The following is a 27,117-nucleotide window of genomic DNA, read 5'->3' on the forward strand; positions in this document are numbered from 1 at the left end:
TGAGTGTAATTCTCTGTCCTATACAGTAGGACCTTGATGTTTATCCATTCTATATAGTTTGCATCTGCTAACCCCAGACTCCCAATCCATTCCCCCTCCCCACAACCCCTGGGCAGCCACAGGTCTGTTCTCTTTGAGTCTGTTTCTGTTTCATAAAAGTTCATTTTTATCATATTTTCTTACTTTCATTTGTATTTTATACTGGTATATAGGTGATTTACATACAATACTGTGTTTCAGGTGTACAGCAAATTGATTCATGTATTTTATTTATTTTTTCTCTTTAGGGTCGCACCCGCAGCACATGAAAGTTCCCAGACTAGGAGTGGAATCAGAGCTACAGTTGCCGGCCTTTGCCACAGCAACACAGGATCTGAGCCACGTCTGCGACCTACACCACAGCTCATGGCAACGCCAGATCCTTAACTCACTGAGCGCATCTCATGGATTCTAGTCAGGTTCATTCACCACTGAGCCACAAAGAGAACCCCTGATTCATTTAAACATATATACATAATCATTCTTTTCCAGATTCTTTTCTCATATAGGTTATAACAGAATATTCAGTAGAATTTCCTGTGCTATACACTAAGTACTTGTTAGTTATCTATTTTACATATAATAGTGTTGACTTTTATTTAGTATAATCTCTGTGTCCATCTATGTTGCTGCAAATGGCATTATTTCATTCTCTCTTGTGGCTGAGTAATATTCCATTATGTATATTTGTACACCTTCTTTTTCCATTCATCCGTTGATGGACATTTAGGTTGCTTCCATGTCTTGGTTATTATGTTCCAGTGAACATCGGGGTGCATGTAACTTTTTGAATTATACTTTTCTATGGATATGAGCCCAGGAGTAAGATTGTGAGATTAGTTTCTTAAGGAGCCTCTGTATTGTCCTCCATAGTGGTTGCATCAGCTTACATTCCCAACAATAGTGTAGGAGGCTTCCCTTCTCTCCACACCCTCTCCAGCATCTATTGTTTGTAGACTTTTTGATGATGACCTGACTGGTGTGAGGTCATACCTCATTGTAGTTTTGATTTGCATTTCTTTAATAATTAGTAATGTTGGGCATCTTTTCATGTGTTTTTTGGCTGTTTTCCTTGAAGAAATGTCTATTTAGATCTTCTGCCCATTTTTTGATTGGGTTGTTTGTTTTTTTGATGTTGAGCTGCATAAATTGTTTGTATATTTTGGAAATTACTTACTCTCTTATTGGTCACTTCATTTACAAATATTTTCTCCCATTCTGTAGGGTTGTCTTTTTGATTTGCTTATGGTTTCCTTTTCTGTGCGAAAACTTTTAAGGTTGATTAGGTCCACTTTTTTGTTTTGTTTTATAGCGCCACACTCCTGACATATGGAAGTGAAGTTCCCAGGCTAGGAGTTGAATCGGAGCTACAGCTGCCAACCTATGCCACAGCCACAGCAATGCAGGATCCAATCTACTTCTTCAGCCTACACATTGCAGCTCATGGCAACACCTGATCCTTAACCCACTGAGCGAGGCCAGGAATCGAACCCACATCCTCATGGACCCTAGTCAGATTTGTTACTACTGAGCTACAACAGGAATTCCCCCAATATGTTTATTTTGTTTTCATTATTCTAGGAGGTGGATCCAAAAAGATATTGCTGTGACTTACTGCACAGGGTGTTTTGCCTATATTTTTCTCTCAGATTTTTATAGTATTTGGCCTTACATTTGGTTCTTTAATCTGTTTTGAGTTTATTTTTGTATATGGTGTTAGAGAATGTTCTGATTTCATTCTTATATGTAGAGCTGTCCAGTTTTCCCAGCACCATTTATTGAACAGACTGTCCTTTCTCCATTGTATATTCTTGCATCTTTTGTCATAGATTACTTGACCATAGGTGTGTGGATTTGTTTATAGGCTTTCTGTCCTGTTCCATTGATCTGTATGTCTGGTTTTGTGCCAGTACCAAAACAAAGCAAAGCAGTCATACTCTTTTGATGACTGTAGATTTATAGTATAGTTTGAAATCAGGGAGCCTGGTTCCTCTGGTTCCGTTTTTCTTTTTCAAGACTGCTTTGGCTATTTGGGGTCTTTTCTGTTGCCATAAAAATTAAGAAAATTTTTGCTCTAATTCTGGGAAAAATGCCATTGATAGGGATTGCATTGACTCTGTAGATTGCCTTGGGTAGTACAGTCATTTTAATAATATTGATTCTTCCAGTCCAAGAGCATGATATATCTTTCCATCTGTTTGTGTTATCTTCGATTTCTTTCATCAGCATCTTATACTTTTCAGATTACAGGTGTTTTGCCACTTTAGATAGGTTTATTCCTAGGTATTTTAGTCTTTTTTTTTTTTTTTTTTTTTTTGTCATTAGCCTTAAGGCTGTACCTGTGGCACATGGAGGTTCCTATGCTAGGGGTCGAATGGGAGCTATAGCTGCCAGCCTACGCTATAGCCACAGCAATACCAGATTCAAGCTGTGTCTGTGACCTACACCACAGCTCACAGCAATTCTTAATCAACTGGGCAAGACCAGGGATCAGACCTGTGTCCTCATGGATACTAGTCAGATTTGTTTCCACTGTTTTGTTTCGTTTTTTTGATGTGATGGTAAATAGGATTGTTTCCTTAATTTCTGTTTCTGATCTTTCATTGTTAGGGAATAGGAATGCAAGAGATTTCTGTGTGTTTTGTATCCTGCAACTTTACCAAATTAATTGGTAAGTTCTAACAGTTTCTGGTAGTTTCTTTAGGGTTTTCTATGTATGGTATCATGTCATCTACAGTGATAATTTTACTTCTTCCTTTCCAATTTGGATTCCTTTTGTTTCTTCTTCTTCTCTGATTGTTGTAGCTAGGACTTCCAAAACTATATTGAATAAGAGTGCTGAGAGTGGGCATCCTTGTCCTGTTCCTGATCTTAGAAGAAATGTTTTCAGCTTCTCACCATTAGCTATGATGTTAGCTGTGAGTTTGTCATATATGGCCTTTATTATGTTAAGGAAGGTTCCGTCCACCATTAGAGAGTTCTTGTCATAAATGGATGTTGAATTTTTTCAAATGCTTTTCGTGCATCTACTGAGATTATCATATGGTTTTTATATCACACTGATTGTTATATGGATATTGAAAAATCCTTCCTCCCTGGGATAAATCCCATTTGATTGTGATGTATGATCTTTTACTGTATTGTTGGATTCATTTTGCTAGTATTTTGTAGAGGATTTTTTGCATCTGTGTTCATCACTGATATGGGCCTCTAAGTTTCTTTTTCTTGTTTTGGTATCAGTGCTGGTAGCCTCGTAGAATGAGTTTGAAAGTGTTCTTTCCTCTGTAATTTTTTGGAAATTTGAGTAACATGGGTGTTAACTCTTGTCTAAATGTTTGACAGAATTTGCTTGTGAAGCCATCAGTCCTGGACTTTTGTTTGTTGAAAGTTTTTTAATCACAGTTTCAATTTCAGTACTCGTGATCAGTCTATTCATATTTTCTATTTCTTCCGTGGTCACTCTTGGAAGATTATACCTTTCTAAGAATTTGTCCATTTCTTCTCAGTTGTCCATTTTATTTGCATATAGTTACTTCTAGTAGTCTCTTATGATCCTTTGTATTTCCATGGTATCAATGGTAACCTCTCCTTTTTTCATTTATAATTTTATTAATTTAAGCCCTCTCTTTTTTTCTTGATCGTCTGGCTAGAGGTTTGTCAATATTGTTTGCCTTTTCACACAACCAGCTTTTAAGAGTTCCCATTGTGGCTTAGCGGTAATGAACCCAACTAGTATCCGTGAGGATGCCAGTTTGAACCCTGGCCTTGGTCAGTGGGTGAAGGATCTGTGAGTTGTGGTGTAGGTCGCAGATGTGACTCAGATTCTGTGTGGCTGTGGCATAGGCTGGAAGCTGCAGCTCTGCTTCAACCCCTTGCTTGGGAACTAACCATATGTTGCAGCCTTAAAAAGCAGAAACAAAACCACCCCCCAAAACAATTTTTAGTTGCATTGATCTTTTTTTGTTTGTTTGTTTTCTTCATCGCTATTCATTTATTTCTGCACTAGTCTTTATGATTTCTTTTCTTCTACTAGCTTTGGACTTTGTACTTTCTCTGATTGCTTGTCTGCCCCTGGTGGGTGAAATTGATCCAGGGGCTTGTTCAGGCTTCCTGATGGGAGGGACTGTGGTGGCCACTGGTGGGTGGAGCTGAGTCTTAACCTGCTAGTGGGCAGGGCCACAAGGTGGTTGTGAGCTCAGTACAACTTTTGCTGATGGGTGGGGCTGTGTTCCCATCCTGCTGGTTGTTTGGCCTGAGGTGTCCCAGCACTGGAGCCTGCAGGCTGTTGGATGGTGCCAGATCTTGGAGCTAAAATGGCAGCATCTGGAAGAGCTCAGGCTAATCAGTATTCCCTGGTGCCTCTGCCACCAGTGTCCTTCCCTCCCCAGGAAGCCCTCCAAAACCCACAGGTAGCTGTAGACCAGGGTCCCATGGAGTCACCACTTTGTGCTTGGTCTTTGTGAAACCTTGTGTGCGCCCTCCAAGGGTGGGGTTTCTCTTTCTCCCAGTTCTATGGATCTTCTGCACTCAGGCCTCACTGACCTTCAAAGCCAAATGCTCTGGGGGTTCCTCCTCCTGTTGTGAGACCCCTAGGCTGGGGAGCTGGATGAGGGGCTCAGAAAGCTCCTGTGTGATAACCGCTACAGAATAATTATTTTCTAGTTTGTGGGTCACCCACTCAGCAAATAGGGGATTTGATTATGTCACAGAAGCCCCCCTCTTTCCATCTCATTGTGGCTTCTTGTCTTTGGATGTAAAATAATTTTTTTGGTAGGTTCCAGTCTTTTTTGTCAATGATTGTTCCACAGTTAGTTGTGATTTTGGTGATTTTGTGAGAGGAGGTGAGCCCTAGTCCTTCTTTGTCGCCTTGACTTGAATCGAGGGGTTACTTTCAGTTTGTATGCTGGCTACCTCTTTCCTCAGAGTGTGCTGGCTGTCTTCCCTTTGATATGGGGTGTGCACATGCAATGGTCCATGACCACTCCAGGGACAGAGGGGAAGCACTTGGCACCTGCTCACAGGTCTTGTAGTGATGGTGGTGGCCGATACACTTCCAGGACAGTGGCGGCAGTGCTTGGTATACGTTTGCGGGTCTCATAACAGCATTGGTGGCACATGCGTACCTCTGGAGTCCGCCTATATCATATTTTTTTAATTTACTTTTTTATTAAAGTCCAGTTAATTTACAGTGTTTTGCCAATTTCTGCTATACAGCAAAGTGACCCAGTCATACATAGACATACATTCCTTTTTCTTACATTATCTTCCATCACGGTCCATCCCCAGAGACTGGATGTAAGTCCCAGTAGACCCCATTGCTTATCCATTCTAAATGTAATAATTTGTATCTACTCACACCGAACTCCAGTCCATCCTACTCTCTCCCACTTCTCCTTGGGCAACCACAGGTCTATTTTCTATGTCTGTGAGTCTGTTTCTGTTTTGTGGATAGGTTCATTTGTGCCCTAATTTAGATTCCACATATAAGTGATATCATATGTTACTTGTCCTTCTCTTTTGGACTTACTTCACTTAGTATGAGAATCTCTAGTTGCATCCATGTTGCTGCAAATGGTATTATTTTGTTCATTTTATGACTGAGTAGTAGTCAATTATAAATATGTACCACATCTTCTTAATCCAATCATCTGTAGATGGACTTTGGTCATTTCCATGTCTTAACTATTGTGAATAGTGCTGCTGTGTCTTTTTTTTTTTTGGAGGTTCCCAGGCTAGGGGTCGAATCTGAGCTGAAGCCGCTGGCCTACACCACAGCCACAGCAACACAGGATCCAAGCCATGTCTGCAACCTACACCACAGCTCACGGCAATGCCAGATCCTTAATGCACTGAGTGAGGCCAGAAATTGAACCTGCATCCTCGTGGATGCTAGTCAGATTGGTTTCTGCTGAGCCACATGGGAAATCTCTGAATAGTGCTGCTGTGAGCATAGGCATGTGTGTATCTTTTTGAATTATAGTTGTGTCTGTATAGATGCCTAGGAGTGGGATTGCTGGATCATGTGGTAGTTCTATATTTAGTTTTCTGAAGTACTTACATACTGCTTTTCCGTGGTGGTTGTACCAATTTACATTCCCACCAACAGTGTAGGAGGCCTCCCTTTTCTCCACACCCGCTGCAGTCTCTATTATTTGTAGACTTTTTGATGATGGCCATCCTGACCCATGTGAAGTGATATCTCATTGTAGTTTTGATTTGCGTTTCTCTTTTAATTAGCGATGTTGAGCATGTTTTCGTGTGCCTGTTGGCCTTCTGTATGTTGTCTTTGGAGAAATGTGTATTTTGGTCTTCTGCCCATTTTTTTGATTGGATTGTTTGGTTTTTTCTTTTTGAGTCGTGTGAGCTATTAGTAGATTTGCGAAATTAATCCCATGTTGGTTGTATCATTAGCATATATTTTCCATGTGTCCATAGGTTGCCTTTTTGGTGTGTTTCCTTCTTCTTCTTTTTTTTTTTTTTTTTTTTTTTTTTTGCATTTTGAGGCCCCTCTTGTGAAAGTTTCCAGGCTAGGGTCTACACCACAGCCACAGCAGCACCAGATCCAAGCCATGTCTGCAGCCTACACCACAGCTCACAGCAATGCTGGATTCTTAACCCCCTGAGCAAGGCCAGGAATTGAGCCCACATCTTCATGGACACTAGTCAGGTTTGTAACTCGCTGAACCACAACAGGAATTCTTGTCTTTTCTTTTTATTTATGGTTTCCTTTGCCATGTAAAAACTTGTAAGTTTGATTAGATCCAATTTGTTTACTTTTGCTTTTATTTCTATGCCTTGAGATATTGACCTAAGAAAATATTGGTACAATTTATGTCAGAAAACATTTTGCCTATATTCTCTTCTGCAGTTTTATGGTGTAAGTCTGTAAGCCATTTTAAGTTTACTGTGCGTAAGATATAAGGGTGTATTCTAGATTCATTGATTTACATGTACCTATCAAGTTTTCCCAACATCCCTTGCTGAAGAGACTCTCTTCTTCCTATTTTATAGTCTTGCCTCCTTTGTTGAATATTAATTGACCACATGTGTGTGGGTTTATTTCTGGGCTTTCTGTTCTGTTCCACTGGTGCATGTTTGTTTTTGTGCAAATATATTTTATTTTGATTACTGTAGCTTTGTAGTAGTATTGTCTGAAGTCTGGGAGGGTTATACCTCGTATTTTGTTCTTTTTCCTTAGGATTGCTTTGACAGTTCTGGGTCTTTTATGGTTCCATATAAATTTTTGGTTTATTTGTTCTAGGTCTCTGGAAAATGTCATGAGTCACTTGATAGGAATTGCATTAAATCTTTAAATTGCTTTGGGTAGTATGGCCATTTTAACGATATTAATTCTTCCAGTCCAAGAACATGGAATATCTTTCCATTTCTTTGAGCCCTTCTTTAATTCCCTTGATTAGTGTTTTATAGTTCTTAGCATATAAGTCTTTCATCTTCTTGGTCAGATTTATTCCTAAGTATTTTCTTTTTTCTTTCTTTCTTTCTTGGTGCAACTTTTAAAAGTACTTTTTTTATTTTCTGTTTCTGATATTTCATTGTTGGTGGAAAGAAATACACCCTATTTCTGCATGTTAATCTTTACCATGCTACCTTGCTGAGTTCATTTGTCAAGTAGTTTTGGTTGTTTGCTTTAAAGATTCCACACATAAGATAGATCATTTGGTATTTTTCTCTCTCTGACTTATTTAATATAATGTCCTTGAGGTCCAGCCATACCATAGTGAATGGCAAGATTTTGTTCTTTTTTTACGGCAAGTAAGAATCCATTATATGTCTATGCCACAATTTTTTTTTTTTTTTTTTTTTTTTTTTTTTTGCTTTTAATGGCCACGCCTATGGCATATGGAATTTCCCAGGCTACAGGTCAACTTGAAGCTGCAGCTGCCAGCCTACACCACATCCACAGCCACACAGGTTCCAAGCCATTTCTGCTACCTATACCACAGCTCATGGCAATGCCTGATACTAAACCCATTGAGTGAGGCCAGGGATCAAACCTGCGTCATCATGGATGCTAGTCGGGTTTGTTACCACTGAGCCACAGTGGGAACTCCTGCCACAATTTATCCATTCATCTTTCAGTGAACACTTGGGTTGTTTTCGTATCTTGGCCATTGTAAATAGTGCTGTAGTGAATATGGGGGTGCATATGTCTTTTCTGATTAGTATTTTCATTTTCTTCCAATAAATACCCAAAAGTAGAATTGCTGGATCATGTGGAAGTTCTGAGTTTTTTTTTGAGAAACATCCATACTGTTTTCCATAGTGGCTGCACCAGTTACATTTCTACCAACAATGCACAAGGGTTCCCTTTAATCCACATCCTTGCCAACACTTTCTATTTCTCATCATTTTGATATTAGCCATTCTGACATGTGTGAGGTGATGTCTCGTTGTGATTTAATTCGCACTTCCCTGATGATTAGTGATGTTGAGCAGCTTTCATTTGCCTGTTGGCCATCTGTATGTGTTCTTTGGAAAAGTGCCTGTTCACATCTTCTGCCCAATTTTCAATTGTTTGGTTTTTTGCTATTGAATTTTATATATTCTTTATATATTTTGATATAAACCCTATATGAGATACAGAATTGGTAAATATTTTCTCCATTCAGTATGTAGCCTATTCAGTTTTTTGATGATTTCCTTTTTTTAATATGATGTAATGCCACTACTTATTTTTGCTTTTGGTATCAGATTCAAAAAGTCATCACCAAGACTGTGTCAAGAAGCTTACCATCTATGTTTTCTTCTAAAAGTTCTGGGAGTTTTATGGTATTAGTTCTTACATTTCAAGCCTTTAATCCATTTTGAATTCAATTTCGTGTATGGTATAAGGTAATGGTCCAGTGTCATTCTTTTGCATGTAGCTGTCCAGTTTTCTCAGCACCTTTTATCGAAGAGACTGTCCTTTCCCCGTTGTACATTCTTGCCTCCTTTGTTGTAAATTAATTGACCATACATGCATAGGTTTATTTTTTGGCCCATTGATCTGTATACCCCTTCTTATGCCCGTAACATAAGGGTTAATCTTGAGTTGTTTTGTTCTGTTTTTTTTTTTTTTGGTTTTGGTTGCACCTGTAGCATGCAGAAGTTCCTGGGCCAGAGACTGAACCCACACCACAGCAGTGAATCACTGGATCTTTAACCCCCTTGGAGCTACCCTGGTAACTCCAGTAACTTACTATTCTGATTACTGTAGCTTTGGATAGAGTTAGATAGCAGCAGATGTGATGTCTTCAGGTTTGTCAAGCTTGCTTTGGCTTTTGGAGGGAGAGTTGTGGTTTCTTAAAAGTTTTAGGATTGTTTGTTCTATTTCTTTGAAAAATGCCATTGACATTTTGATAGGAATTGTATTGAATCTGTAGATTGCTTTAGGCAGTATGGACATTTTAACAATATTGGTTCTACCAAGCCATGAGCATGGAATATCTTTCTATTTATTTGTGTTATCTTCAGTTTCTTTCATCATTGTCTTAACATTTTCAGTGTACAGGGTCTTTCATCTCTTTGGCTAAATTTATTTCTAGGTCTTTTCTTCTTTTTGATTCAGTTGTAAACAGAATTGTTTATTTCTCTTTCTGATAATTCATTATTAACTTAAAGTTACTTTCTAGATAACTTTTATTCTTGTGATAAATGGGCATGACACCAGATTTTATGGTCTTACTTTGTCAAGTTTGTATTTTCTTATTGGAACCTCTTCTTCCCCTTTTCATCCCTCTCACCTACTCACACACATTATACCTGAGAACTGATATTTTGCCTTCATTCTTTCATTGAACAAGTATTTAATTGGCTCCTATTATGTGTCAGGTAGTGTTTGTTCTAGATGCCTGGTTTACTTCAGTGAACAAAAATAGACAAAATCCCTGCCCTCGGAGTTCCTGTCGTGGCGCAGTGGTTAACGAATCCGACTAGGAACCATGAGGTTGCAGGTTCGGTCCCTGCCCTTGCTCAGTGGGTTAGGGATCTGGCGTTGCCGTGAGCTGTGGTGTAGGTCGCAGACGTGGCTCGGATCCCACGTTGCTGTGGCCCTGGCGTAGGTTGGTGGCTACGGCTCCGAATAGACCCCTAGCCTAGGAACCTCCATATGCTGCGGGAGCAGCCCAAGAAATGGCAAAAAGACCAAAAAAAAAAAAAAAATCCGTGCCCTGGTGGATCTTACATTCTACTGGAGGATGCAGAAAATAAACATAAAATAAGTAAACTATATAATGTGTTAGAAGGGGGTAGTGTCATTACAGAAACATAGCAAGGTGAGGGGAATTGGGAAATTCCAGAGTGGTGGGATTTGGCATTTTAAATGGTGGTCTGTTTAGGCCTGATTATGTACATGCTATACCTTCAGGTATAAAGGTATACTGGGGGCTTAGCATTCCGGGTAGAAAGGACAGCCTTTATAAAAGCTTACATAGGCAGGAACATGTCTGCCATGTTCTAAGAAAAACAAGGAAGCCAGTGGGTCTGGAGAAGAGCGAGAACAAGGGAAGATGATAGGTAGATGATAGGTCAGGGTAATAGGTGGCCGGATTATTGTAAAGGACTGAGTGAAATGGAAGGCATGGGAGATTTGAGCAAAGGAGTGTTCTAACCTACGTTTTAAAAGATCACTTGATTGCTGAATTGGAATTAGAATGTAGCAGGGCAAGCATGGAAACAGGGAAACCAGATAGGAAGCTGTTTCAGTAATCCAAATGACGGGTGATAGCAGCACACACCTGAGTGATAGTAATGGAAATGGTTGGATTCTGAATCCATATTGAACATTGAGTTTACAGTTTATGCTAGGGATTGGTTGTGGAGATAGGCTGGCTAGACTGGGAATGGAAAGCATGGGGTCGGGAATAACTTCAAGGGTTTTTGCCTATACCCATAGAAGTATGGAGTTATATCAGCTGAGATGGGAAAGACAACAAGCAGAGATGTTGAATAGGCAGATGGATGCAGGAGTGAGTTCTCTTCTGGTGTATGAATTCTGGAATTATTGGCAGTGGTATGTAAAGCCATGAAACTAAGTTCTATTACTAAGGAATGAGTGTAGACAGAAAGCAGCAGAGGACCAAGGAGGTGTCTTAAGACATTTAGAGTTAAAGAAAAAGGGGAAGAGCATCAACCTACCAACATCACTGAGAAGGATGAAACATTGAGTTTAAGAAAACAACATAAAAAGTGTTGTGTTCCAGAAGCTAAGCCAAGATCTTTTATCAAAGAGGGGGGAATAATCAGCTATGTCACATGCTTAAGTCTATGAGAACTGAGAACTGTGGAGTTCCCGTTGTGCCTCAGTCAGTGGGTTAAGAACCTGACTAGTATCCATGAGGATGCAAGTTCTATCCCTGGCCCTGCTCAATGGATTAAGGATAGGCCTTGCAGTATAGGTCTCAGATGTGGCTTGAATCTGGTGGTGTGGCTGTGGCTGTGGTGTAGGCCAGCAGCTGTAGCTCCCATTTGACCCCTGGTCTGTGAACTTCCATATGCCACAGGTGCGGCCATAAAAAACAAAGGGAGAAGAAAAAGAACTGAGAATTGAGTATTAGTTTCAGCATTGCCATTGGTGACCTTCACTATCTGTTTCATTTGAATGCCTGAAGCAAGTGTCTATAAGGAGTGAGTTTAAGGGAAAAGGAATGAGAGACAGTGAGTATAGACAACTCTTAAGAGTTTGCTACCGAGAGGATTAGAGAAATAGAATATAGCTGGTGGGGGAAGCTAGTTGACTTTATTTATTTATTTATTTTTTAAAGATGGGATAAATAGCCACCTGTTTGCTGATGGGAATGATCCATAGGGATAGAAAATTTGAGAAGGAGAGAAGGAATAATTGAATTGTTAGAACAATATTCTGCCTGTACTAGAGGCACAGGACCTGATGCACAAGTGGAAGGATTGTAGTTCGATAACAGCATGGGGTAGTTTGACTGTAGTGAAAGACAGAGTGTATGGATAGGTGGTTAGATGCAGTTTGGAGAGTTGGGAGGTTTTCATTGCTTCAGTTTCCTCAGTAAAGTAGAAGACCCATAATAAATGCATCGAAGTGCAATACAGTTGGATATTAGCATTTTGATATTCACTAATACTTATTGAATATGTACTATATGCTAGGCATTGTTCTAAATAGTAAATAAATAGCTGGACAAAAGTCCTGTCTTTAGGGAACATCTGTTTCGTGGATGGAAACAGAATGAGTATATATGTGTCAACTTCAACCAGTGGTATGAATGGAAATAAAGCAGTATAAAGGGGAAGGGATCTAGTCTTTTTCATGGGTTGGTTATAAAAGTCCATTCTGGTGAATTGACATCTGAGCAGAGATCTGAATCAAATGGAGTAAAACTTGCAGGTATCTGGGCAGAACATTCAAAGCATAATAATCAGGAGTTTCCTCATGGCTCAGCAGGTTAGGATCTGTCGTCACTGCTGTGGCTCTGGTTATAACTGTGGTGCAGTTCCATCTCTGGCACAGAAATTTCTGCATGTGTGGGTGTGAGCCCCCCACCACCACCACCACCAAAAGAACATCAATGCAAAGGTCCTGAAGCAAGAACATCTTGCCGTATCGAAGTAAGGGACTAGTGTGACTCCAAGTAAATGAGGAAGTAAGTGGGAGAAGTCAAGTTCAGTAGGTAGTGGAAGGCCCAGATCATACAGGCCCTGCAAACCATTCAGAGGACTTTGATATTTACTCTGAGATAGGATGCTGCCAGGAGGTTTTGAATAGGCAAGTGATGTTTTATGTTTTAAGAGGCTCACTGTGGCTTCTCTGGGGGCAGAGGTGAGATTAGACAAGGGTAGAAAGAGGGAGACCCATTACTTAGCTATCACTGTTAAATCTTAGTGACAGATGATATAGTGACTTAGTGCTAGCAGTGGAGCTAGCTGGTCAGAGCTGTCCAGTTCTGGAAGTTCTTATTGTGGCTCAGTGGTAGTGAACCCAACTTGTATCCATGAGGACATGGGTTTGAATTCTGGCCTCTCTCAGTGGTTTAAGGATCTGGTATTGTTGTGAGCTGCAGTGTAGGTTGCAGACATAGCTCAGCTCTGGCATTGCTATAGCTGTAGCATGTGCTGGTAGCTACAGCTCCAGTTCAACCCTAGCAAAGGAATTTCCTATGCCAGCAGAGTGAGAGAGAAGTTAACTACAAGGTTTTGGAGTCATCTTACTGGAAGACTAGATTTACTCTTAACTGAGGCAGGCAAACTGAGGGCAGAAAAACTTTGGAGAAGTAGTATCAGGAATTTGGGTTTTGGCAAGGTATTTCGATCCAGTGTCAAATAAGCATTTTTATATATGGCAACATGGGCTCATAAAAAGGTCAGGACTGGCGATAGAAATTTTAAAGTCATCAGCAGATAAATAAAATGTCTTTAACACTATAAGCCTGGATGAGGTAATTGAGAATGGAGCACACAGAGAAGACATAAGAAGCCTTGGGTCACTTAGGTAGATAGAAGTCAGATTGCTGAGGAGCAGCCAGCAAAAGAAAACAATAAACAGTAGTATCCAGTGATGTGGGTAGTTCTCTCTACAAACTGTATTATCTCATCATTCTGTTTTGTTTTCTGCTGCACCACAGTGGGAACGCCCTTGTGCCATATTTTAGAGTCCACATATAAGTGATATCATAGGGTATTTTTCCTTTCCTTTCTGACTTCACTTAGTATGATAGTCTCTAGGTCCGACCATGTTGCACCAAATGATATTATTTCGTTCTTTTTTTATGGCTGAGTGGTGTTCCATTGTGTGTATGTGCCGTATTTTCTTAATCTATTTGTCAGTGTTTCTTTAGGTTGCTTCTATGTCTTAGATATTGTGAATAGTGCTGCTGTGAACAAAGGGGTGCATGTATCTTTCTGAATTATAGTTTTGTCTGGGTAGGTGCCCAGGAGTGGATTGCTGGATCATATGGTAGTTCTTTCTGTATTTAGTTTTCTGAGGAACCTCCATACTGTTTTTCATGGTGGTTGTACCAGTTTACATTCCTACCAACAGTGTAAGAGAGTTCCTTTTTTTCCCACACCCTCTGCAGCGTTTGATATTTGTAGACTTTTTAATGATGGCCATTCTCACTGCTGTGAGGTGGTTCCTCACTGTAGTTTTGATTTGCATTTCTCTAGTAATTAGTGATGTTGAGCTTCTTTTCATGTGCCTACTGGCCATCCATGTGTCTTCTTTGGGAAAATGTCTGTGTATATTTTGGAGATTAAGCCCTGTTGGTTGTATCGTTTGCAACTGTTTTCTCCCATTCTGCAGGTTGTCTTTTCATTTTGTTTATGATTTCCTTTGCTGTGCAAAAGCTTGTAGGTTCTGATTAGGTCCCATTTGTTTGTTTTTGTTTTTATTTTTTTGGCCTTGGGAAACTGATATAAGAAAACATTGGTACAATTTATGTTAGAGAATGTTTTGCCTCTGTTCTCTTGTAGGAGTTTTATGGTGTCATGTCTTAGCCTTAAGTCTTTAAGCCATTTTGAGTTTATTTCTGTGCCTGGTGTGAGGGTGTGTTCTAATTTCACTGATTTACATGCAGCTCTCCAGCTTTCCCACCACCACTTGCCAAAGAGACTTTTTCCTATTTTATACTCTTAGCTTTGTTGAAGATTAATTGACTGTAGGTGTCTTAATTTATTTCTGGCCCCTCTATTCTGTTCCATTGATCTGTATGTCTCTTTTTGTACCAGCACCACTCTATTGTGATTACTGTAGTTTTTTGTACTATTGTCTGGAGTCTGGGAGAGTTATGACTCCTGCCTTTTGTTTTGTTTTGTTTTCATTGCTTTGGCAATTCTGGGTCTCTTATGGTTCCATGTAAATTGTAGGATTATTTATTTTAGTTCTGTGGAAAAATGTCATGGGTTATCTGATAGGGATTGCATTAAATTTGTAGATTGCTTTAGATAGTATGGCCATGTAAATAATATTCTTCCAATCCAAAAGCATGGATATCTACATTTCTTTGGATCCTCTTTAATTTCCTTGATTAATGTTGTATAATTCTCAGTGTTACCTCCTTGGTCAGGTTTATTACTAGGTTTTTTTTGGGGGGGGGATGATTTTAAGAGGTTTTGTTTTTTTTTACATTGCTTTTCTGGTATTTCATTGTTAGTATGCAAAAATGCAACCAATTTCTGAATGTTAATTTTGTATCCTACTTTGCTGAATTCATTTATCAGATTGAGTAGTTTTGTGTGGAGTCCTTAGGCTTCTTTGTATATAGTATCATGTCACCTGCATATAGTGATATTTTTACCTCTTCCCTTCCAACTTAGATACCTTTTATTTCTTTCTCTTGTCTGATTGCCATGGCCGGGACTTCTAATACTAAGCTGAATAAAGGTACTGAGAGTAGGCATCCTTGCCTTTTTCCAGATTTTAGCAGGAAGGCTTTCACTTTTTCTTTGTTGAGTATTATGTTGGCTGTGGGTTTGTCAATAATGGCTTTTACTATGTCGTGTTCCTCCTCTATACCCACTTTGATAAGAGTTTTTATCATGAATGGACGTTGAAATTTGTCAAATGCTTTTTCTCCATTTATTGAGATGGTTTTTCACTTTGCTTTTGTTCATGTGCTCTGTTACATTGATTTGTATTTATAAAACCATCATTGTGAACTTGGAGTGCATCCTATTCATTCATGGAGTATGATCTTTTTTGTTGTTTTTTTGTTTGTTTGTTTTTTGTTTGCTTTTTAGGGCCACACCCTAGGCATATGAGGTTCCCAGACTAGGGGTCCAATTAGACCTACAGCTGCCAGCCTACACCACAGCCACAGCAATGCAGGATCTGAGCCACGTCTGTAACCTACACCACAGCTCACGGCAACACTGGATCCTTAATCCACTGAGCGAGGCCAGGGATTGAACCCACAACCTCATGGTTCCTAGTCAGATTTGTTTCCATTGCACTACAAAAGGAACGCCAGAGTATGATCTTTTTTATGTGTTGTTGGAGTCAGTTGGCTAAAATTGTGTTGAATTTTTGCATCTTTGTTCATCAAAGATACTGGTGTATAATTTTCTCTTTTGGTAGTATCTTTGTCTGGTTTTGGTGTTAGGGTGATGGTTGCTTCATAGAATGTGTGTGGGAGTATTCCCTCCTCTTCAATCTTTTGGAAAAGTTTGAGAAGAATGGGTTTAAGTTCTTCTGTATATTTGGTAGAATTCACCTGTGAAGCCAACTGGTCCTCGAATTTTTTGTTTGTAGGGAGTTTTTTAATTATATATTCAATTTTATTTGTAATGATTGGTCTGTTCAGATCACCTATTTCTTCCTAATTCAATTTTAGTGGACTGCAGAGTTCCTGTCATGGCTCAGTGGTTGGCAAACCCAACTGGCATCCATGAGGACATGGGTTCGATCCCTAGCCTCGCTCAATGGGTTAAGGATCTGGCATTGCTGTGAGCTGTGGTATAGGTTGCAGATGTGGCTTAGATCCCGAGTTGCTATGGCTGTGGCATAGGCTGGCGGCTGCAGCTCCGATTGGACCCCTAGCCTGGGAACCTCCATATCTAGAAAGTTGTCCATTTCTTCTAACTTGTCAAATTTGTGGGCTTGTAATTGTTCATAGTATTCTTTTATGTTTCATTTCCACAATGTCAGTTCAGATTTATTTTTCATTTCATTGAGACTCCTACTTTGTCATTTCCACTTGCATGAAGTATCTTTTCCCAGCTCCTCGCTTTCAATCTATGTGTGTCCTTTGCCCTAAGGTAGGCCTTTTTTAAGATGTATATATGTATTTATACTTTGTATAAAGAGTATAAATGGCTGTGTCAAAGTAACAGAAAAAAAAATCATTTTAACTATTCCTTGTAATTCCTAAATTATTATATAGTAATTTGCAATCACTAAGGGTTCTTATAGTATAACATGAAAACACATGAAGTAGACAGTATTATACACATCATATATAATTTCTTTATTCTTTAAAATTAAATTTTTAGGACATCAATGCAAGCCTGAATTTAAAAAAAAGAATTTCTCTCTTCTAAGCCATGGCATATCAGTTGTACAGAAATACTACTTTGGGAAACAGTCTTCAGGAGAGCCTCGATGAGCTTATACAGGTGAGAGACTAAAAAAAAAAATCAACGTTTTTATTTAGATAGGTCTGTAATAATTATTGTTATATCCCTTGTCCCAGGCAGAGAAATATCTTATTGATACTTGACCCAACAAGTCAATTATTCAGGTGGATCACCTCAAACTCCCATGCATTATACCTTCCTGACTACAGAACATAAAATAGGAAGATGATGGAATCATATAGTTGAATCTTTTCAGAGATTTTTGTTGAACATTGAGGTCATTGGTTTTCTTATTATTATGAAAGCACCATAATCTATGTAGCTTTAACTTTGAACAAGTTAATATAAGTCTTGAGATTAAAATTAGAATTTTGAATTTGTTTTAGTTTTAGGAAAATTAACCTTTTTATATAAACCTCTCATCTAAGAACATTTTATTTCTTTTTAATTACTTTAGGCCCACACCTGCGTGTTTGGGAATTCCCAGGCTAGGGGTCAAATTGGAGCTGCAGCCACTGGACTATGCCACAGCAACACCAGATCCGAGCCATGTCTGTGACTTTTACCCCAGCTCATGGGAACACCAGATCCTTAACCCACTGAGTGAAGCCAGGGATCAAACCCACATCCTCCTGGATACTAGTTGGGTTCGTTTCCACGGAGTCACAAAAGGAACTCCTAAGAACATTTTAGATATTTCCATTTATTTTCATATATTTTCAGCTTTAATGAGATTTATTAGATTTTTTTAACTTATTATTATCAATAAAGTCCTGCTGTATAGCACAAAGAACTATATCCAATCTCTTGTGATGGAACATGATGGAAGATGAAACAAGAAAAAGAATGTATATATATGTACAATTGGGTGCTTTGCTGTACAGCAGAAATGGACAGAACATTGTAAATTAACTACAATTATAAAATTTAAAAACAAAAAAAAACGTATTATTAGTCCCAAGTTTATTTAAAAGAAACTTTTTTCCTTTAATTTATCAAATACCTCTTTCCAAATGCTGTTAGAAGTGGTAGAGTTTTGTCCTGGTGTTTATAATGTCACTGCACGTTTTCTTTTCAAAATTATGTTTGCGTCAAGATAGTACAAGAACATATTGTCAGGCTTTGCTTCTTAATTGTCACTTATGACAAAAAAGAATAAGGGATTGTGGTTTCGAGGCTCTGGTTAACCTCAGTTATATTTTAGATGATAATTCATATATTTAATGTTCTTCCCTAAGAGGCTTTTGACCCTTATTTTTTCTCAGTCTCAACAGATTACCCCGCAACTTGCCCTTCAAGTTCTCCTTCAGTTTGATAAAGCTATAAATTCAGCATTGGCACAGAGGGTCAGGAATAGAGTCAACTTCAGGGTAAGGATATTTTCTTAAATCTAGAAACTGCACCAATGGTTGTTACAGTAGTGCTTTTTAGGACACTTGTATAATTTATTAATTGTGAAAAGAAGAGATGGTTTAATCAAACTTTGGAACTTGTCTTATAACAACTAAATCATGCTTTACGTTTAAATGATCTTTATACTGAGTTCATCCACTTAATGTGAGATAGAGTCATTTTTAGATTTTTATTCCGTTGTTTCACAAATCACTGTATTTATGTTTGGCTCCCTTCCCTGAAGAGTTACTGAGATTTTACAAACATTATCTGCAGTATTGAAGCTAAGTGAGAATGATCTCTAAGTAAGTTATGTTTTTTAAACTCTGACCAGTGAAGTATAGAGTTATTTCTAGAAAGTTCATGTTGCCTCTCACCTACTCTTAGATAACATGGCATATAAAGATCTGAACTAATGGCAGATAATGGTCTGTTCTGGTAGCTTGGTGTCATTTGTACTTTGAACAGAAATCTCAGGAGTTCCCATTCTGGCTCCAGGTTATGAATCTGACTGGTATCAGTGAGGATATGGGTTCATTCCTTCACTGTGAGCTGTGGTATAGGTTGCAGATATGGCTTGGATCTGGTGTGGCTGTGGCATAGGCCAGCAACTGCAGTTCTGACTCGATCCCTAGCCTGGGAATTTCCGTATTCCACAGGTGCGGCCTTACAAAGAAACAATTATCCCAAATTGAACAAAACTTTTCTTCTCAATTTGATGTTAAGTCCAAATATTTAAAAAAATCAACATATGAAAAGAACATAGATATTAATTTGTGTTTAAGAGAACTTCAGTGTTTGGGTTTTTGTTAATGATGAAAAACATAAAAATTTATTCAATGAACATTTCAGTGCCTGTTAACTACCAGGCATTGTTCTAGATACTAGGTACACAAGGGAGAGCAAGACAGACAATGCCTCCTTTGACTTATTTTAGTGAAGGGATAAAATCTGCTCGTATTTTATATTCATATAAATAAGTCACATCAGTTTCACATGCCTAACAATTACTTAGAGTAAAATATGTCTTTAAAACTATAAATTTCATCACCAGATTCTTACATTTTTTAAAGTAATAATTCTGGCAAATTAATTACCTTTTTTTCTGTACAACCATATATACGGATCTGCCTAGTTTGTCATTCAAAACCTGATCCTTTAATTCTAAAATAATCCATGTTGATATATAAACTTCTACCTATGTAGAAAATTTGACTACTTATCAGAGTCTTGGGGTTTATAAGGCCTGAGTGGTCTTCTAGTTGTATTATTGTAGGTTTCTAGTTTGGCTCCATTTAGCTCTTGACATTGTATTTTTCTTGCATAGCGTTTTGTAAGTTTGCCTATTTTCCAAAAGTTATAAATAATTTTTACCACATCTGACTTCTACCTTGCTTTTTCTTTTCCTGCCGCAACTGGTCTAGCTCTCCTTATCTCCCCCTCTGTACTACAGCAGACTTTAAATTAGGTCCAGAATGTTTGCAAATAGCCTTCGGTTTAGCTTGGTGGGGAATGTGACAAAGACAAAAGAGGTAATATGTTGTTAATGTCTAATTTTCATAAATCACATTTAAATATATATTTTTTATTTATAATAATTTATACTGGCCAGGTAAGATTAAGGGCCCACTGAAAGAATTTTATATAGCATGCTAAATTGTGGAGGTTTTATTTCAGTCCTCATATGAATTCTGTATAACTGAGATCATTTAGTAGAATGTTATAGGAAAAATACCTCCTTGAGTATGAGAACGAAGGTTTCAATCATTTATATGTTGACATTTCTTAGTAAACATATAAAATATATTTACTAAGGACCTTGAATTGATTTAATTCTTAGGGGGAAAGTTCAGATTGAAAATTCGTATATATAACTAATGTTTTAAAGAGCCACTGTATGCTTTTGAGAGACTGTATGCTGGCAGGTGAGAGTAATGATCACTTAAAACTTGATAATTCAAAACTTCAAACAGTAATAAGCAAGCATTAAAAGATTTAATTATCAAGAAAAAGCCCTTCTGAGGACACTAACAGTTTCTTTTTCCCTATTTGTTCTTTAATGTTTCTACCTTGAACATGTATTACATAACTTTTAAAAATATTTTAACTTTAAAAAAGTGTTACTCAGGTAAAGATATATGTAAAAAAATATTAGAGGTACATTAAAGATACAATTTGGCCACATATTATCATGTAGAAGGAACTTTTTGAATAAAAAATTTCAGCATATTTGAGTGTTCACATGCTAATCATAAATCCCAGTGACATGCCTTGTTCAGATTGACACAGCTCCCACCAAATTGGATCATGGATGACACATGAGTTCGGGGATGTCAGAAATGAACACTGAAGTTGGCATCTGGTGGTACAGTCTTTCAAACTACAGCCAAGGAATAGATCTCATAAAAAAAATTTTTTTTTTACAGTTAGAATTCTATGTGCTTTTACTTAACACTATGTCATGGGTGGTTTTCTATTTTACTGCATAGTCTCTTTTGAAACCCATTATGTCCCTTGAAACCATACTATTCTAGCTTTTCTTTTCTCTGGCCCCCTTTCTCAGACTCCTTTGTAGTTTCCTTCTCTCTCTATCACTTAATTGTTGGTATTCCTTACGATTATCTAGGGCTCCACAAACTCTCTTTGAATGATCTCATCCAGCCTTGGCTCTGTAGCTAAAGAGTTGATATGCTTTGCTCCCATGCTTTCTTCTGCACTCCAGCTGCTTACTAGATGATGGTGACTTCGATGTTTCTCAAACTCAAATTTGACTTTCCTCCTAAACCAGTTTTTTTCTATGAATATATTGTTACGTGAGCCAGAAATTTAGGAGTAACAAAGACTTCTCTCCTCGCTGCCTGACCATATCACCATTTGGTTGTCAAATTTTGTCAGCTCTACCTTTTAAAACCTCTCCACTTCTTAGGATCCGCTTGCCACTGCTGTGGCACAGCCGATTTCACCTCTCTGATGCAGCCAGCTAACACATGTCATCTTCTTAGCTGCTCTCCTGGCCTCCAGTCATCTCCCTGCCTAATCTGTTCTTGATGTTACTCCTCTGCTTGAAGTCCTTCATCCACTTCCTAATCCCCTTGGATTCTGTTTCCTGGAACTTACTATTGCATTTCAAGCATTTGTTTTCTGTTGTCCCACCTCTCCGTTGACTCTTTTTCATTCTTCAGGACTCCAACTACTTTGTGAGAGGGGCTTTCTCTGCCCTGTCTCCTGTACACTTGGATATCTCTGCTTTACTCCCATGGTACCCAACTTTACTCTTTCATAGCACTGTTAACACTATGTATTCACTTGTTTTAAGGATCTCCCTGCTAACCTAAGCTTATTAATAGCAGCAACCATATGTGTATTGCTTACCATTGTATCCTCAGAGCCTGGTATAATCTAACAAATAGTATGCATATTTATTTATTTATTGTCTTTTTAGGGCCGCAACCATGGTATATGGAGGTTCCCAGGCTAGGGGTCCAATCAGATTTGTAGCCACCGGCCTACACCACAGCCACAGCAATGCAGGATCCTACACCCACTGAGCGAGGCCAGGGATCCAACCGGCATCCTTATGGATGCTAGCTGGCTTCGTTAACCGCTGAGCCACCATGGGAACTCGGTATGCATATTTATTAAATTCATTCAGAACCCCTAATCATTCTAACGTGGTAAGACATTAATTAGAATCCAATTTTCACAGTTATAAGTAACAGTGCAGTAACAGTGCCTTTTTTCCTGAAGTGAGGTTTTAGGCATATACATATCAAATATGTTCAGATACATATTTCTCCTTAAAAAAAAAAACTTAGAAGAATGTCAGTTGCACAGGACAATAATATTCTAATCTTACTGCAATATCATTAATTTTTCTGAGCCAAGTCATAGCATTAAAATTGTTTCTAGGAATTCCCTGCTTTTGTACAAATTTGGAGAATTAACATATACAATAAAAGCAGATTGCTTTTAAAAAAGTATTCACATAAAAATTCAAATGAATTTTCACAATTTAGCCACACGAGGGCAGTAGAAATACAAATTCAAACTTCGTTTCACTTTTTCTTCAGATTTCAGGTTATTTACAGGCTCTTCCAGTTCTGAAAATAGTCTGCCAACTAAAAAAATACTTTTTAACTCTTCCCCTAGCAAATTTATTTAGGATTTTTTTTTCTTTAAGTGATAGGATGAAAATTAAGGAAAATCTTAAGCAAGGTAAGTGTTAAATACTATATTAAGAATTATGTTACTTGGGAACTAGGTTTTCGTAAATTGCCTGGAGAAAAATGTGAGGGGATAAAATGACTTCTCATGGTTTGTCTAAACATTTTGTTTTAAAGGGCTCTCTAAATACATACAGATTCTGCGATAATGTGTGGACTTTTGTATTGAATGATGTTGAATTCAGAGAGGTGACAGAACTTATTAAAGTGGATAAAGTGAAAATTGTAGCCTGTGATGGTAAAAGTAAGTGTCTCCCCTAATTATTGTGAAAGCAGAGCTATTTGGAATCTTGTTTTCATGAGTCTTTAGAAAATCTTCACTTGAAATTAAAAGGGCAAATGGCTGATGATCCACTTTCAAATAGAAACCTGGCTTCTTTCTCAGCTAGATTCTGAACTCCAGATCTCAAACAGTCTTCTTACTTTAGGTCTGAACATTTCATACACAGACTACTTCCACAGGTTGAATTGGGTAGGGGGCAAATTGGCTTCTTTAAAGAAGCATTTCATTTCAGCAGTTTATCCAAAATTTATTCTATGTTGCTGGATACCTATGCATTTCATATTTTAAAAATGATTATTTGAAAGATTTTAAATAACCATAAGAATCTTGTCAAAATAGTAAATATCTAGTCCTCTGATTGTTATATTTTCATAGCAGACCTAGGAAACTGTTCAGGTCCTTAAAAATGTTTCAAAATCTTTATATCTCTGCTTTGTGTCCCATGATTATTTTCTTTTTGCTAATTGAATTTTAAATATATAAATTGTACTTTAAAGGTGCTATTCCTGAAATAGAGAAATTAACACTTTCTAAAAAGAGGGGTTTTTTAAAGCAAGAGAAATGTGGAACCCTGTATTTCTAAGGTTATAGGTCAGATTTTTTGCTTTTATATATTTTGAGTTACAAAGAAATGCATTTATTACTGAAAAAATATAAAAATATAAATCACAGATGAAAAACATCATTTTTAACTATCTGGAGATAACATCACTTGTAATATTTTAGTATATAACTTTTCTAGTCATATCTTTATATTAACATGTGTGCATATATACTCATTTGCAAATATATTGTTTTTCACACATAAGTCATTCACTGTTCTCTTAAACCTGATTTTTTTTTTTTTTTTTTTTTTTTTTTGTCTTTTTGCCTTTTCTAGGCAAATGGAGGTTCCCAGGCTAGGGGTCTAATTGGAGCTGTAACTGCCGGCCTACGCCAGAGCCACAGCAACGCGGGATCCGAGCCGCGTCTGCGACCCACACCACAGCTCACGGCAACGCCAGATCCTTAACCCACTGAGCGAGGCCAGGGACCGAACCCACAACCTCATGGTTCCTAGTCGGATTTGTTAACCACTGAGCCACAATGGGAACTCCTCTTAAACCTGATTTTTTGTTAGCTACCTAAAATTATATCTTTAGCTCTTTGTAAAGAAATCATCTTTTCCAGATGTCGGAGTCTCTGAAACTAGCAATGTTACAATGATTTGTACCTTTCAGAAGGTTAACTATGGATAATCATTCTAAGAACTTTAAGCATAGATGACTTTTTGATATAATTATCAAACACTTTCTTGCTGTAGCAACAAAAAATTCTGTGTTTATAATTTTTAGTTCCTGGATCACAAATAACATTTCTAAATGTGAGATAATGAAGGAATACTTTTTTTCATGTCTTTCTTCTGAGGCTACTAGCATGCTTATAGCCCCTATGTTTTAAAGTTTTTACTAGACTATATGGAATTTGAGCATTAACAATTTCTAGACCTCAGGATACACAGTATTGAAGGCATGAGCCTGTTGTGTCTCCCTTGCATGGGAAAGCAATAAAGTTATTTTCTTCTTCAAAAAAAATTTTCTAGACCTCTATCAAATTGAGTTAATGATGTGAATCAGTGCCGTTCATAAAAACTTTCTTACAGACGGTATCTGTACTCTCCGATAGCCATACCTGGCTATTCAGCACTTTAAAATTCTCAGTTGCCCTAATACATTTCATGTTTTAATTTTCATTTAGCCAGTGGCTACCATATTGGACAGCACAGATGTAGACTAGTGGAGTATCAGATTCAATCATTGCCAACATAGCTAAGAACCAAAAAGTCATTAAAGGCCCTGAACAAACATAACAATATCAAGGAGTCCATGTAAACATATGTGTTTTACTTACCGGTGGTCCTTAAGAGTGTATTTTTCTTGCTTAGAGATACAAGATTTTCTGTTTTGGGTTGGTTTTTTTTTTTTTTTTTCCGAACTTAGTGGGTGTTTAATACAAATCGGTCTTACTGCAGTGCCTTCTTGGGAAGCTTACCCACAGTGTAGTAATTGTTGTTCAAAAGAAAAAATTGGTGAGTATTTGAGAAAAATTTAGATTGTATGCCATATACGCTATGTCAGCAGGAAAGCATAGTCATTAAAATATAAATGATTGTGGCACTTAGAGGTAGAAGTTTAAGTAATAATTAATAGTTTGTTATAACCAGATAAATGCAGTGTTACACTGAAATAAGCCCATTTTTTCCCTAAAGGTCACCTTTCTGAAATAAAGTTCAGTTCCTAATAGAGAAGCAGAATTATGATAGTGGCTAGAATTTTGGTCTATTTCTTACCTGGAATTTAAATACAATTCTCATTTTATCTTATAGTCTTCAGTGGTTTTAAATGTGGGGTCAGTAGAGAACGTGAAAAAAAGTAGGGTTATGTAGCAGTTAAATGAACCAAATATAACTTGCTCTTTCTTAACATAAATATGAAGGCTAAGCATTAACTTTCTTTTTGAGACAGAAGTAAAAAGACATTTAAGTACCCAAGGTATTTCTGTGGTCAGTTTTCCTTTCCACCCCTGTCTCCCTCTTCACCACCATTAGTTCCTGTATTACTTTTTAAAGATGGTCTCAAAATATTTAAATAACTTCTTGAATTTACTCTCTCTCCTCTGTTTCCTAGATACTGGTTCCAATACTACAGAATGAATAGAAGAATATGGCTTTTTAAAGCCATTCTCTGTTATTGTTCATCACTTTTTGAAGAGAAGCATAGAAGAGACTTTTTTTTTAATTTATTCTAGCATTGCCGAAATGACTACACTGTGCTATACTATCAGAGAAACCCTGTAGAAAGAAGCTTATAACTGTACCCTCTTACGTTTATTCTACAGCATGAAGAAACCGAACTTTTTTTTTAATGACAAATCAAATGTTGTTGCCTTTCTAAGACCATTCTGTAATAAATTCATTTTAAAACTCAGTGTGACTAATAACTGCTAGAGCTATTAAGCTAGCAAAACGAAGATATTAGATAAGCTTTTTAAAGAGCACCGTGTTCCTTTCCAAGCAAATTAGAAAATGCATTCATTTCAGTAAAGTCAAGTTAGCTTTATCAATTTAAGTTTAGTTGATGAAAGCATTAGTAGGGGAAAAACCAAATTCCAGAGTGGAAGTTTCCTTAGAAAAATGATTTTTTAAAAGTATATAAACCTGAATTTCCCCTTGTGGCTCAGCCGGTTAACAACCTGACTAGTATCCAGGAGGAGGTGGGTTCAATCTCTGGCCTCACTCAGTGGGTTAAGGATCCAGTGTTACCGCAAGCTACAGCATAGGTCATGGACACCGCTCAGATCTGGCATTGCTGTGGCTTAAGCTGGCAGCTGCACCTCCAATTCAACCCCTAGCCATAGGTTCAGCCCTAAAAAGAAAAAAAGTACAAAACCAAGGGTAATTATAATAATTGAAAAACTAAATATAAATTAGGAAAAATTAGACATCCTTTAGATAGGTTTTTTTGGTTTTGTTTTGGCTGTGGAAGCTATTTCCAGCAACATAAAATAGTCTTTACATGATGTGTAAATTATTTCTTAAAATGGCCATATCAAGTCAAGGTTCATTTTAGAATGTTCTACATTTTTACCAGTTATTAGATTTTCAATAAAAAGTCCTACTAAATGTATGCCATATCTTTATTTGAAGGAAATAATTTTGTTAATCTAAGAATATATGATAAAGAATTTGACATTTCTAAAATGTCACAGGGCAAGAGGAGAATGTCAGGTACCAGGTAGTTAAGTAACTGAAATTTAGTAGCTGACTATAGATGAATCAAAACCAAAGAGGATCTGGCGCTTTTATCATTTAGTAAGAGTAGGCTTTTACAGCCCCATCCTGTGGTCATCCCCACTTCAACCCACTTCGATGTAAAGCTGTCTTTTCACTCTCACTCTGCTGAGAGATAATAGAGTTATCAGTGATCTTCACGAGAAAGCTTCTCATAAACCTACTAAGACATGAAATAGTTCTTTATGTTGCACACACACAACATCTTTTTTAGTTGTAGAATCTTGTTATAGAGAGGTGTCATCTTTTTTAAGTAATCAGTGCTCAAGTCTTACCTAAGTAAGATAATGGCCAACTTTACGTTCTTATGG

General features: G+C 37.6%; 1 protein-coding gene across 2 annotated transcripts in view; it reads left to right on the plus strand.

Moving 5' to 3' along the window:
• GTF2A2 (general transcription factor IIA subunit 2) overlaps nt 1-25,943 on the plus strand; it is a 28,266-nt gene extending 2,323 nt beyond the window's left edge. For both annotated transcript variants that reach the window (XM_003121470.4, XM_003121472.5), the window contains exons 2-5: nt 16,996-17,118; nt 18,345-18,449; nt 22,812-22,938; nt 25,644-25,943. In XM_003121470.4, coding sequence (XP_003121518.1) covers nt 17,047-17,118; nt 18,345-18,449; nt 22,812-22,938; nt 25,644-25,669 — 330 coding nt within the window. In that variant the 5' untranslated portion in view covers nt 16,996-17,046 and the 3' untranslated portion in view covers nt 25,670-25,943. The remainder of the gene's footprint in view (nt 1-16,995; nt 17,119-18,344; nt 18,450-22,811; nt 22,939-25,643) is intronic.

Source organism: Sus scrofa, chromosome 1, assembly GCF_000003025.6.
Source record: "Sus scrofa isolate TJ Tabasco breed Duroc chromosome 1, Sscrofa11.1, whole genome shotgun sequence".
NCBI classification, from domain to species: Eukaryota; Metazoa; Chordata; class Mammalia; order Artiodactyla; family Suidae; genus Sus; species Sus scrofa.